At 46.1% G+C, this 14,610-nt stretch overlaps 1 protein-coding gene across 4 annotated transcripts in view; it reads left to right on the top strand.

Annotated features, from left to right (window-relative positions):
- Positions 1–14,610, top strand: part of KLHDC3 (kelch domain containing 3) — a 37,347-nt gene that overhangs the window by 6,019 nt on the left and 16,718 nt on the right. For all 4 annotated transcript variants that reach the window (XR_004373724.2, XM_075064537.1, XM_032780480.1 and 1 more), the window contains 3 exons: positions 6,606–6,853; positions 9,556–9,732; positions 12,561–12,676. Coding sequence is in view for 3 of the 4 variants with exons in the window: in XM_075064537.1 (XP_074920638.1) it covers positions 6,700–6,853; positions 9,556–9,732; positions 12,561–12,676 (447 nt within the window). In the remaining variant the exon portion in view is untranslated. The remainder of the gene's footprint in view (positions 1–6,605; positions 6,854–9,555; positions 9,733–12,560; positions 12,677–14,610) is intronic.

The raw sequence follows: 14,610 nt of genomic DNA, 5'->3' as shown, positions 1-14,610 counted from the left end.
CACACTGTCATTGAGCTGCTCCTTGCTACTCTTGCATCAAATAATTAACACTTGCATCCCTTCAGCAATGAAAATAAAACCTGTGTAGCCAGAGTGTCCACTCCGAAGAGCTCCTGTGGGGCAGAAGAAGGATTTTGTGCATTTTCATTAAATACCAGTGGCTCATTCTTACTAATCTTTTATTAATTCATAAGAGTTAATCTCCTTGTCCCTTACAAAGAACTAGGAACATGACCAAGGAGAGCTTAAATTACACAGAACATTGTAATTGCCGTGCCAGATCAGAGCATTGTCCCCCTGTGGTAGGACTCCATCAGCAATCAGTGCGAGGCGCTTCAGAGGAAGAGGATAGGAGTGCTGCCTTAGCAGTTTACGGAATAACCCGCTGGTAGAGAAGTGTCCTGGCAGTGAGTGACTGGCTTAAGCCCTAATGCTCTAGGGCTGGTATCCCTTCCAAACTTTATCCTTGTTTAACCCTTAGAGTTGTAACTCCGAATAATCTCATTATCTATACAAAAGTTAATTCATTTTTGAATCCTCCTAAGCTTTTGGCCTCAGTGATAGCTAGCGGAGCTCACTGTTAGAAAATTAACTCGCACTGTGTGGAAAAGTATTTCCTTTGATCATTTTTGAATTTGCGACCTTTCAACTTCACAGTTATATTGGAGTAGAAGAATAGGGCAAATAGAATAGCCTGATCTACCTTCTCTGTACCATTCATTGTTCTAGAGCTTCTATGTACCCTCTGAGTTGTCTCATCTTTAAAATAAATAGCTGTCAATATGCCACGTGGAAGCAGTTTCATACTGCTAATTGTTTTGCTGACAGTCTCTAACGAAACATCCCCGAGGATGTCTGTATACAATTCTGTACCTTTTGGCAAACTTATGGGCAGGTGTTTTTGATATACGTCTCCTTAGCCAGGTATTTCCATAAAGGAACCAAGCATTCATAGCAATGTTATCCAGTAAATGTTTCTCCCTCCCAGAGACAGGGAATCTGTTAAACTGTGGAGTATCAGAGGGGTAGCCGTGTTAGTCTGGATCTGTAAAAGCAGCAAAGAGTCCTGTGGCACCTTATAGACTAACAGACGTTTTGGAGCATGAGCTTTCGTGGGTGAATACCCACTTCATCAGACGCATGCAGGTATTCACACGCAAAAGCTCATTCTCCAAAACGTCTGTTAGTCTATAAGGTGCCACAGGACTCTTTGCTGCTTAAACTGTGGAGTGGATGGTGTGCTGTGTCTAACCAATTAAAATAACCAAAAAGTGATTCAACCCTAACAAAACATGAAAGAGAAGGTTTAGTGAAAATTAGAAATTGTGACCTTTTAATGCTCCTGAAAAATTCTTACACTTAAAAAAAAAAAAAAACTCAGATGAATAGCTTCATTAATATTAAGATTGTGAACTTACTCCTTCATGTGAAATATCTTCACAGGAACAGTGGAACACGCATGATTTAGAAAATCTCTGGAAAGATGGTATAAATATTATTCCTAATTAAAATAGTAACTTGTAACTGAATACTAGAAACTAAAACTTACAAATGGAACTTTACCTTAGGCCTTCTTTACTGTAATATTACCCATGAAGGAACATGGACCTGTGAAGTTTGCTGCTACATGTGCAAACCTATGAGAGGTCAAGTGCCTGCTCCAAACCACTGAGTTTGATTCTCATGTGTAGACTATTTGGGGAGGACAGCCAGCCAGACAGGATGGTGAGGGAGATCTGCATGGGAGGCAGCACACCAGAAGTGGGTTTTAAGGAGACATATGAGGTGAAAGAGGATGCATGGTGGACAAGAAATAGAAGTGATTCAAGCATAAAAGAAGGTCGAGAAGCAGAGAGTAGGTAGAGGAGAGAGGGTTGGGAAGAGTGTAGGGATCAAGGAAGAAGTAGGTGATGAGAGGAAGGGATGAGGTTATGCCCAACCTGGAAGGGGAGGCCAAGCAGTCTGAATACAGTGTGGCAAAAGACAGGCAGTCACTGCAGGGATCTGAGGGGAGTGATGGAGACCGTGGCAGAAAAGGAAGATAAGTTTAACAACTGGCTCTTTCGCTGGCCTGGAGGTGAACGTGAGAGTGAAGATAATCTCCCGGGTTCATTCCTTGCTCTTCATTGTACTTTTATGAATGTTGATTATGCAAATTAGAAGCCATGTTGTGTATTGCTAACAGTATAATTGTTTAATCTTCTATGTTGTGATCTTGAAAAGATTTTGTATTTAATAGAAATGGACATGTAAAGAGGTGAGAGGGTTGAAAATGAATTCATACTTAACCATGATATGTATGCTTGTACATGGTATGTACGCTCTTTGTAAAGATCTAAAGTATAGATAATGTTTAATTGTCATTCATATTGTGTGCTAATGAATAGTTTTTATATTTTTGTTACAGACTTAGATGAACACTTTCAAATATGGGTGCCTAAAGTTAGTCATGCTTCAGAGTAGCAGCTGTGTTAGTCTGTATCTGCAAAAAGAATGGGAGTACTTGTGGCACCTTAGAGACTAACAAATTTATGTGAGCATAAGCTTTCATGGGCTACAGCCAGAAGTGGGCTGTAGCCCACGAAAGCTTATGCTCACATAAATTTGTTAGTCTCTAAGGTGCCACAAGTACTCCTGTTTTTTAAAGTTAGTCACGCAATCCAAATGGCCTGATTTCTTTTCAAAGGTGATGAACACCCAACTCTTATTGACTTTGGTTTGATGTATGTCTCTACTTTTTAGGGATGTATTTGAAAACGTTGGCCTGCGTGACTTGTAACTTGCATCAGGATGAGTTAGGGCTTCAGTTAAAAATAGTGTATGTGGGATTTTCAAAAGCAGTTTGTAGTAGCCTAGTTCTACTCCCTGATTAGGTCTGTCAGGGACAGAATGCTTCCAAAGATCACCCACTACATAAACTTTATTTTTAAATGTATCAGTCCTCTAAAAAACTGAAAATGTTCTTTTGCTGAAAGCTGCTGCATCCGCAATACAACCAACTTTTAAAATGCCATAAATTTCATTGTGCAAAAAGGTTCAGATTGCAACTGTGTGGTGAATGGTTAACAAACCTGACAAAATATCAGACTTTACAGGCAAGAGCATGACTTGCTATGGCCTTGTAAGGGATAAAGAATTAACAAATGCTGTAGATTGGTGCTTACTGCTTAATATGGCTTTAAGAATCCATTACCAATCAGCTGTGCTTAACAAAACAACAAGCTTTAGGGCTGTGGGTGTATGGAGAACATATTGGGCTGTCAAATGCAGTTCCAGAAACTATCCTCTTTCTGCCTTTGCTACTGTACAATGTGCCAGGCAGGCTGAGGAGAGTTCAGTAGCTTCACTTGCAGCCTAATATGGTCTCTGTAAGGGCATACTTCTCAGCCAGCCATTGGCGGCAGCACATGTGCTGTGGCAGGCTTGTGTGTCTAGGTTATCTACCTCTCCTGCATTTACCTTACTTTTTGGAGGGGAAAAAAGGAGAAATGTGTGAGGCGGAGCCTCTTTGCGCACAAGTACAACTAAGGTCCATCTACTCTGCCCCCCTCCCACCCAAAACCCCTTGGCATCAAGTCTCAGAGCCTGGGTTGGCTGGCTTGTGCATTTGCTGAAGGGCTGAAAATAGCAGTGTAGACGTTCAGGCTCAGTCTGGAGCCCGGTCTTTGAAATCTCTCCGGGTTTCAAAGCCTGGGCTGCAGCCTGAGTGCAATTGTCTAAGCTGCTATTTGTAGCCCCCTTGTGCAAGTCCCTCAGTGAGTTGACTAGAGCTCTGACTCTTGTTACCATCGTGTGTGTGTGTTGGGGAGCTTAACAGTGGCTGTGCTTTTGCACCGAATCCTGCCTGCTGGCAAACCCTGGTTTAACTGTAGCGTTACATAGTCTGTGGAATGTGCTCTGCTCACAGTTGCTTTTTTAAGATTTTGGGTTGTGTGAAAGCGTTCACTGTGCTCTCCCATGAAATTATCACTAGATTACTGAAACCAGAGACAGCTGAGTCTGAGGCTCTTCTTTCTGCAGCTCCGGACAGCATCTCTCCGCATAAGTGCGAACACAGATGTTATGCTTTTAATACTAAACACTGTGACTCTTCCTCATTGAAAGGAGGCTACCAACTGACTGAGAAGCTTGAAACAGCTGCTTTGGTGGTGGGTCAGTGGGTGGGGGGGGGAAGCCAAAGAGTTCTTAAAGCAGAAAGTGTGTTCCCCATCCCCATGTACTCGGCTAACTCGGATGGCTCCATGGAGTTTGTTGAACCTGTCCAACCTCAGCCCAACTCAGATCAAGTTGCAAGGAGAAGGTTCTGAAGTACCTCCGGAGAGGAGATTTGCATGTTTGCTGCTAACAAGTGGGTCCCTGCCTTGCATGTCAACCAGGCTGTAATATCCAATGGAAGAATTCAGATTTCCATGCTTTTGGAACTTATCTTTTCCCACCTTTCTTCTGCTCAGCTGAGAGAGATGCAAAAGCCTGCTCCCAGCAGCAGAGAGACATGAGGCGTCCTCCCTTCAGCCAGACACAACGTGGTTATGGGTGCATGTCCTGCAGCAGCTGACTGTTAAATCCTTGGTGTCTAATAAGGTCAATCCAATTGTGATGTGGCTGTCAGTCCCCTAGGAAGTGGGGTAAGCCACTCTCAGCTCTGACTGTGTTGAACGGCTAGACTTGAAATTACCAACTAGTCTAACGGTGACCCTAGCAGTCAGCATGGCAGCTTCCTGAGGGATGTTCTGTAGCTTTTGTGGGGAGCTTATACAACTGGAGTTGGCTGGTGAGAAGAAAAACTGTTGATGTTGCTGAAGTTTGGAATTGTTCCAGAAATGGCTTGGAGTGCTGCCTACAGCTTGGGTTCAGGTGGAGAACTGATTCTCCAACTGCTGCTCTGCTGGGGAAATACTCTGGAGTGAATTCTGTTGGCTCATTAACTTCTGGAGGTCAAAGTTACCAGTGATAATGTTGGGAAGATAAAATGGCTCAAGTCTCTAACTACTGTTGGTGTTGTTTAATAGTGGTGGTTATTGCTCCTCTTGCTTTTCTTGTGTAGCGTTCTTGTGCCTTTGTGTAATAGTTGACTGGTAGCTCCCTCTGTGCTTAAGGTTATGGAGCAGTTTCCAATGTAACTTACTGCTCAAACTTTCTGAAAATATCTTGTGGCTGAAACTTTCTGTGCTTTCTCTTGCCAAATTTCAAAAGTCAACTGCAGCGAGTCCTTTCTGCCTCGCTTGTGTTAAGACAGATTGGAGTGGAAGTAGGGTTTCTAGTCACTATTGAGCAGGGCTACAAAAGTGACTGAAGTTGGAAACTTAGCCTGTTTCAATCATCAAACTGCCACACAACACCTGTAACTTAAAAAGGTTAAATAGCTTGCCCAGAGCCTCCATTCTCTGGTTGTAAAACAGGGATAGTTCCACTTTCCTACTTCATGGGGTGTTGAATGCGATACTCGCCTATGATGGTGGTAGGGGACCATATAAATGCCTAGGTTAAGAACTGGTGAGTTTGCTCAATTTGAAGAGGAAAAAATAGTGAATGGAAAAATTGCCTGTGTGTGTTCTTCTTGGGGGTTTGCCAAACACTTCTGACATGTGCTGTATAAATCCATAGCATACTCTGACTTGCCATAGAACGACCATTGGCTGCTGCTTTAACTTATTGTGGTTCTCTTAGCTGGTCAGAGATGGAAGCAAATGCTATCTTGTCCCCCTGCCTTCCTTTTCCCCCCTATCATAGCCTTGGGCTCAGTGTGAGTGAAAATATGAGCTAATCAAAAGATACCATCAGAAATTCCAAATGTTCACAGGTTGGGCAAGGACCTGCCATGGGGCTTATCTGCTCCTTGAGTGTCTCCTGCTGCACTGTGATCAGGAGAGGGAAGGGACTGCCAGTCTGGCAAATACATAGCTTAAAACACCTTGTGAGCCCAAGAGATTATGAACAAAACACAGTGTATTGTGTGGTGGAGCATTTTTTGCCTCTTTGTGACTAACTTGTGCATACTGAGCTACTGGCTTTATGTGCTGCGGGTAAGGAGAAGAAGGTGCTGTAGTGACACAGGCGTGTAGTCTGTTCTGGGCAGGCTTCACGATGCACCATGCACTGTCACTTCCTTGGGCAATGTAATCTTTAGTGGAACCATCCAGCACATATAGTGGAATGGGCCCGGTACTTGTGGGAGACGTTACGTTGGTTGGTATCCTAGTTTTGGACTAGGGACCTCAGAGGAAATGTTCTGCATCCCCTGAGCCATTTAGATCCCTGGTGTCACTGAGGCTGACATGAACTTTCCTGCTTTTGCCACATTCTGTAGTGTCTGAAATGGCCTCATCCTGCCCCATGTTCCTTGCTCCAGAAGAAGCTGGCCTGCAGGCTCCCTTTAAGATTCCCTCATAGTAGATACAGGGGACATAGTCACAAATACCCCCATACCAAACAAAGGTGGAAAGACCTTTGTATGCATGTTCTAAACAGATATTTAAAATCTTCTCCAGTGGGAAAGCTGTTGGCTTGAGAGCTGTGTTTCCTTCGTAGCTGGCATACAGGGAGCATGGGGAGACACTGAGAGTAGGGATCTGTCTTCTGAGCATTGCATTCTGTCTCTGTTGCAGAATTAAGTGGCTTCAGCCCAGCATGGTGGCAACCATATGGGTATGAGGCTGTAGCGCCCTCTAGCTTTGAAGGATAGATCATTCACAGAAGGGAATGTTACGGTGGACTGTGCACTTGGAAGGTGGGCCTCGGAGAGTGAACCACGCTGCTGTGGCTGTTGGCCATAAAGTGTATTCCTTTGGCGGGTATTGTTCTGGTGAAGACTATGAGACTCTGCGGCAGATTGATGTCCACGTATTTAATGCAGGTAAGAGCGTTACATCCTTGCGGCTGCCGTGGGCTGGCAGAGGCTGGAATTCCCATGCCTCAGTTGTCAGGGTACGCTGTCAAACTCTCATTTCTCTTGAAGTCAGCTACAGTGTGCAGGCCAAATGTAAGACAAATGCACCACTGCTCCTTAGTTTGGAGAGCACTGATCCTTGTGAATTGCAGTCGTCTCCCCTAGAAAATACATCTGTAGGTGCAGGGCTTGATCTCCACCTTCAGGGGTAGCACAGGGTGATGCCTTTGTGAGCCCAAAGTGGCCAAAGCTCCAGCTGCCCACAGGACAGAGTGGTGGATGTATCTGGAACTCAAGGTTGAGGCATGTCAGGACATTGGGGGCAACTGTGAAGTGCTTTGAGATCCTTGGATCAAGAGGTACAACAAAGGTTCCCAAAGTGGTTGGATCAATGAGGAGCTGACTGTTACCATGGTGCTGGCTCTTTCTTTTGCAGAGAAACTGAACTGAAGGGAGGGGATGACACAATGAAGAGCAAAGGCAGAGACAAACGAGCAGTTTGAAAATGAACATTAAACGCTACTAAACATATCTAAATACATCCCTGAAGTTACTCTTCCATGAGGCAGTTAGTGTTACCTGTGTGACAGTAAACGGGAGAAGCGGCCTGGGCAGCAGCAAACAGGAAGGGAAGTGTCTGCTAGGCAGTCTGAGATCTCTGAACAACTTATGGTGCCCTGGCTTTACCCATCTGTAAACCCCCATAGCATATCTTGCAGTTAGGGAAAGCAAGTAGGTGGTAATTTGCTGGAGATCCTACAGTGACCTGCAGATTGAGGAATGTATTTCAGGCTCCCACTTTACTCTTCAACAGTATTGTCTGCTTCTCCCTTATTTCTGGTTACTGGCAACTTGTTCTCTCTGAAGTCTTGTCTTCTGTACCACTCCACAGCTCAGAGGAGTTACCTGCCTTCATCTTGGGAGAAGCATGTGGTGTATTAGCCAGCTGATGGTTTATTAGAAGCAGGAAACTGCCAGTTGCTGACCTAAGTGGGTTAGTGGCAAGAAGACCTTTTAGTTGAGGACGGACACCCATAGAGATGTCCTAAAGCCTGAAAATAGAATCTAATCAAGAGCATAGGAATTTCCAGACCAGTCGTGCATTGAGTCCATATGATGTCTCAGACATTGGCCAGTACTGGATGGTGCAAGAAACAATCTAATAAATGCTGATGGAATAACATGTATGTAGGGAAGCTGCTGCTAACACGATCAGCTAGTAGTTCACTTATGCCCTGAAGCAAGAGGGTTCTTAACCCTTTCTATATAAAAACCTAAACCCTTTTATCCTGCCTAATGGAATATGTTCTCATTATTCATATACATGTCTGTTTTTAACTACTATTCACCTCTTGACCTCAGTGATCTCTTGTGGCAATGAGTGCCACAGGCTAAGTGAGTGTTTATATAAAAATATTTCCCTGTATCAATTTTCTAAATCCATTGCTTTGTTGCCTTTCAATTTCACTGACTGTCCCGTTGTTTTCCTCTTATTATGAAAAGGTAGATAGCAGCGCCTGGTTTCATTTTTCCTATGCCATTTGTTGTTTAGGATGTCATCACATCTTGCTCATCATTAGCCTCCTTTCTAAACAATCCCAATCTTACGAATCTCTCTTCATGTGGAAGTGTTTATGCCTCTAATCACTCTCCTCATCAGTGTCTAACCTCCCCTCCCCTCCCCTGAGAACAGAACTGAAAACAGTATGCCAGGAGATGATAGGGTGTGCCATTGATTTATACAATGTCATTATAATCTGTGTTACTTTCTGCTTCATTCCTTATGCATCCTAACATCTTGTCTGCTCTTCTGGTTGCTGTACATAGCATAGAGATTTTGAGTGTCCCACAACTTAGAACCAATAATGTTCATGAGTAGTTCAAATTATTCTTTCCAATGACTATTACCTTGCATTTGCCTTCAGTGAATTTTATGCTGCCTGTTCACTTAGCTTTGGGTCCATCTGAGGCTCCTTACAAATGTCTCTAGCCTTGATTTATCTAAAGAATTGTGGTCTCCATATGTTGCCATGTCACTCCTCTCCCCCTCTTCCTGCTCATGCAAATTCTATATCTAATCATTTCACCTAATTTACCTGTTAGGTTCACTGGTCTAATTCCCAGGAACACTCCTAAACTTAGGTACAGTAACTTCATTCTTAAGTTTCTTCAGACTCCTTGAATATGCCATCTGATCTGAAGGGCTATGCTGTTCTTCAACTGATCAGTCTCTCCAGACCTTGCTTTCTGACGTCTGTCTGACAGTGCCACATGTCTATTACCTGAATAGAATTGGCTGGAGTAGTTGTCTCCTCTGACACCCTGTGTAGTGAAATCTGATGCAGAGAAATAACTTAGCTTTTCTGCAACGTCCTTGGTTGCTCCCTGTACTCCCTGGTGGGCCAGCAGACCCACCAATATCTTCAGAGGATTTCATGTTAGTGTGAGCTATAGCTACTGCTGTTCAAATTCAGTTAAGGCTTTTTACTTGCTTACTGGAGTATGCTCACAATGAGCTGCAGAATAACTGCAGGTGGTTCTATCCACGTATATGCATTCACTCAGTGCACATGCTGCACTCTCCATGTGTTCACCTGCATGGCAGCCTGACACCTGGTGTGAATAGGGCAAACCAACAAAATAACACAATCTGGGGCTTCTGCTTTCAGTGTCTCTGCGCTGGACCAAGCTGCCACCAGTGTGGACAAACAGCCGGGACCACGTGAGGGAGGTACCGTATATGAGGTATGGGCACTCAGCAGTGCTGATTGATGATACCATCTACATATGGGGAGGCCGTAACGACACTGAGGGAGCCTGCAATGTACTCTACGCCTTTGATGTCAGTAAGTGCCAGCTTTTTGCCCTTCCCCACCTTGTCCCTCCCCTGGTTTCATGGCAGTAGTGTTCTGCTCCCCCACTAGGTGTCCCCATGAAGTGATGGCTGCAGTTCGCTCTCTAGAGCAGCGGTAGGCAACCTATGGCATGGGTGCCAAAGGCGGCACGCAAGATGGTTTTCAGTGACACTCACACTGCCCGGGTCCTGGCCACCAGTCTGGGGGGCTCTGCATTTTAATCTCATTTTAAATTAAGCTTCTTAAATATTTTAAAAACCTTATTTATTTTACATACAACAAGAGTTTAGTTCTATATTACAGACTTATAGAAAGAGACCCATACACGTTAAATGTGTTACTGGCACACGGAACCTTAAATTAGAGTGAATAAATGAAGACTCGGCACAGCACTTCTGAAAGGTTGCAGACCCCTAATCTAGAGAAACACTGCAAGAGGCTGGGAAACTGCCTTTTATTGGGAGCATGTGAGCGATGGCGTCTCTGGCTAGCTTAGGAGCATTAGATGTATTCGTTTGTCTGACTCTGTTGCTTTTGAACTAGAAATGACAGCTGTTTAGCTCTTTTCTAATGGGAAATTAGGATTAATTAGACTCTTGAATGTTTTGAGTTCCCTTTTGTCTTAACTAAAATCACAGTTCTCCCTTCTTGTGACAAACAATTCTGCATAACTATTGCTGGAAAAAGTTTGAGGGCAAGTGAGCTCTTGAAGAGTGTGGATGCTCCAGGAGAGGGAAGCTGTTCTTCTGTGCAGCCCTTAGTGCCATGGGGGAGCAAAGACAAAAGCAGGAAGAGGATACTGACGTTGTAATGAGTAAGAGTGGGAGCGGCGGTAAGCAGGCCTGGTCAGAGTGGGGTGGAGCCTGGAAGGTAAGGAGGAGGCGCTTCAGCACAGTGAGGAAGCAATGAAGGGGTCTGAGTGGGCTTGATGGGTGTGGGGTGACTGTCGCAGCTGGTGGGGCAGATCAGAACTAGGGCATCCGAAAATAGGTGAAGAGGGATTTCAGGAAAATGGCAAAGAGGATGTGGAAGCAAATGGGATTCATGGACTGAAGAGAAATGGGCTGTCGGGGGTGAAGTTGCCTACCCCTTTTGGCTTGCTGCATGGGCTCTTTCCTCAAGCTGCTGCTGGAGCTTTGTCTTTTCTGACAAGCCCAGCTGGAGAGGGCAGCCCTAGCAAACCATTGCAGACACAAAGGGCCTGAGGCAGCTGGTCCTACGCAGCTGCTGCAGCTGCGGCTAAAGTAATTTAGCAGTAATGTAAAGTGAAAACAACTGATGGAAAGGCCCCAGGCTTCTGCCCTAGTCCAAAACCCTGCCCAGCCTTCCATGCACATGTGCCAGGTCCTCTCCAAGCCTGGAAAGCGGGCACTGCTAATCCTGCTTCACCCGAAGGAAGTGGTGGAAGCCTCATTGAATGAGTCACTTAAGACTGGACAAAGCCCTGGGGACTGCTGTAGGGTACAGGCCTGCTCTGACGAGTGGGGGGTGCCGGTGTGGACTAGATCAGGTGTCCTAGGTGTGTCTGTCTCTGATTTCTGATATTGCTCTTGGCTGGGCTTTTTATGATAGCGCATGACTGGCTTTGGAAGTGGCCCCAAGCATGGCAGGAATTCTGGTGGGAACAATGCTTGCTTTCCCTTTCTCCCTGATGCTTACACTGACCTTCCAGCAGGCCCCTTCGTTCAGCTCCAGCTGGAGTCTGGGCAGATAACTATGGCTGGAGGCCAAGTTCAGAGAAGTTCTTGTCTCCTGGAGAATGTTGAGCAGATCCCAATTTTACCACTTGCTGAAATAAGCACTGCTGCTGGCTGCTAGCAGCACTGAGGGGATCTCCTGCTGCTCCAAGGCTTATCTGTGCTTGTCACTGGGGTCCTGGGACAAGTGCCAACATGAGCTTGGCAGTGACTCTCACTGGCTCTATTTCACATTGTCCTGCATGGAGAACACTTTTAGCTGGGCATGGAAATGCCCTTGAATGGAGTCCATCCCCAAAGCTTGCAGACCAAGGAGCACGTCACAGAGAGAGCTGAATATGATTACTGAGGCAGGTGGACTTGTGGGAAAGGAGAACAGAGGGGCAGGCAAGATGGAAACTCTGGAGGGATGGGAAAAGGTGCAGGTGAGGAAGGGTGAACAGAAGTGGGACAAGTACTGTAATGATGGAAAGAGCAGATAATTCAGAGAGAAGGGCTCCCTTGCTCTTGGGAAGTAAATTCACTGATGCAAGCAAGTGGGAAATGCCTTTGACTCTGAATAGGATCTAGAGTTCTGCATACTTCAGCCATCTAAGGCAGCCAGCATCTCAAATGCTGCCTCTGCGCTTATTGTCACTACAAAGTTCTGTGCAGGCTGGTGATTGAAAATATGCAACTGCACATTTGAGCTGCCCCTCAATTGAGCTTTACATCGATAGAAAATTAAAGCCCCCTAAGGAGTTCTGTGCTGATTCGGAGTACTCGGGTTTGTTAAAAATATATAAAAATGGCTGCAGAATTCAGCATCACTGTCACAGGAATCAGTAGGCCTTGCCACAGAATTTAGGTCCCACAAGGCCCCTGTTTGTGGGGGCCCTGGCAGGTGGCCTGGCCTTGGAGAGCTTCCCACCAGCACTAAAGGCGGATGGCCCATGTGCAATATCAACTGTTCCAGTCTTTGGCATGGACGTAGTGGGAAGGGGATGGCTTCCTCATTTGGGAGGTGGTGGCTTTTATTTCCTTGGAAGGATGTCTTCTCAAGAACTGTTCCCATTTAGTCTCCCATCCCCGAGTATGCTGTTTTGGTGTCTGCTCTTAACATCCATTGGCTCTGTATTTTAGACACTCACAAGTGGTTCACGCCCAAGGTCTCTGGAATGGTCCCAGGAGCAAGAGATGGGCACTCGGCTAGTGTCCTCGGAAAGACCATGTATATCTTTGGAGGCTATGAGCAGCTGGTAGGTGGTCTCTGGCATAACGTGTGTCTGTCTGTCTGGAGAAGTCTGGCAACACCTGAGGAACCCCACTCTCTAACAGTTTGTCCCGGTAACCAGAATACTACTATCGGCACAACAGAGGAACACCCATATCTAAGACTGCTGAACTGTAGGTGCAGGAAGTAAGGGTGTGCTGCAGCACCTCCAAGTTTTATGTGGGGCTGCTGGCCCTGTGCCCCATTCCCCAGCCGCTGGCTCTGTGCGTAAAACCTAGGGGTGCTTCCTGTGCCTATGCTCTGTCCCGGCCCTCCACCCGCACTCCATTTCCCAACCCCTTACCTCACCTGGGGCTCGGGTCCCAGCCGCTAGCCCCACTCCTCGGCCACTGGCTCCATGTCTGGGGCACTGTGCCTGGCCTCACTCCTGGGGCTGCCCCACTCAGGGCCCCGGGTGCAGGGCCATGCTCCCTAGCTGCTTACCCCATGTCTGGCCCCCCACTCGGCAGTAGCCCCGCTCCCAGGGCTCCACTCCTGGGGCCTGGCCCCATGGCTGGGGCTCTGCTCTTGGCCCCACATGTGGGGTCCCTGCTGCCGGCCCCTGCCCAGGGCTCTCCTCCTGGCCTCATGCCTGCCCCCACCTGTGGCCTCGGCCCCCTTACCCCTGTCCAGGTCTCCTCCTCGCAGAGACATAGCCCTGCTCCCAGCCTGAGGGGAGAGGAGGGAAAACAGGGGTAAGGGGACTGGCTTTCAGCACCCCCCACTACTTAAAATGTTCCAGCACCACTGTGTTGAATACGTTCCAGCATAATTCCCTGGTTTTAGTTCCTGATAAGTTGGCCAAATTTTAGGAGTTACAGCTTAAAATATTTTAGGCTTGGTCTGTGCGTCGTGGAATATTTCAGGGAAAAAATAAGCAAAAACAATTAGCCTGTTCTTGAGAACAAATCTAGCACCTCAAAGGTTTGGAGCCCAAGTTTCTAAATTGACATCTCCTCTAGGATTAAAGGGAAAGATACTTTTGCTGGCCCTGTGAAAATCCACCTAGATTTGGTCAAGATACGTGCCAGGGAAAATTGCCACTTGTATTTGTGCAGTAGAACTTATTCTGTGCTGCTTAACACTCTGAACGTTCGGTCTGCCCCAGACTTGCCCCAAGCCTTGCTGAGTTCCCAGGAGAATATCAAAGTACTGTTAGCCTAAGGGCAGTTGTGCTGGTCTAGGAGCCAGGAGACCTGCACAATTGTATTCAAGTCTTGTTTTGGCTAACAGTAGTTCTGTGCTTGTTTAGCAAGTTCTCATACTTGTACCCTTGGAGGCAGGTAAGTGTGATTCTCCCCTGGCCCCTCCCCATTTTACAGATGTGATTGCACAAACTCGCTTCTGGCAGAACTGGCAATAGCAACCAGGTATTTCATGGTAGACACAAGTCTTGGTTACTTAGACACGCTGCTGCGCAGAATGAGTATGCCGACTCTATGCTAGGCAATGTGTCTTCTTCCCCCACTGTAAAGGCTGGCCAGCTAGATAACAGCTTGCTACTGCTACTTGCTAGCATAGTTAGTGCAGCCATTTGAGCTCAAGGATTATGCAGCAGATCTGATGATCCTGGATTCAAACCGGCTAATGACCTATGTATAGGGGGTCACTACAGTTGCACATGGAACTTGTGGGTCTCTGTTTATAAAAATCCTAGGAAATTACATTCAAAGCCCATTAGTGTCATGAAGTCAAGCGCTTACATTCATTCCAGCAATTCCTAATGTTGCCTGGGCCACTTTGGTTCTGCCCCTTTGTGCATGTGCATTAGGATGCAGTTCTTAACTACGTGATCACTTACTGTCTACTGTCTGCGGACCTTTTCTTCACCATTGCACAGGATGGACCGTGAATGAAGCTGTTGTCTTAAAATCCTTGCCTCACTTGTAGCAAAAGTTAGAACGTGACACTGCATGAGCT

This window comes from Chelonoidis abingdonii, chromosome 3, assembly GCF_003597395.2.
Source record: "Chelonoidis abingdonii isolate Lonesome George chromosome 3, CheloAbing_2.0, whole genome shotgun sequence".
In the NCBI taxonomy this organism is placed as follows: Eukaryota; Metazoa; Chordata; order Testudines; family Testudinidae; genus Chelonoidis; species Chelonoidis abingdonii.
Note: the sequence above shows the minus strand (reverse complement) of the source record. Positions and strands in the feature narration are given on the sequence as shown.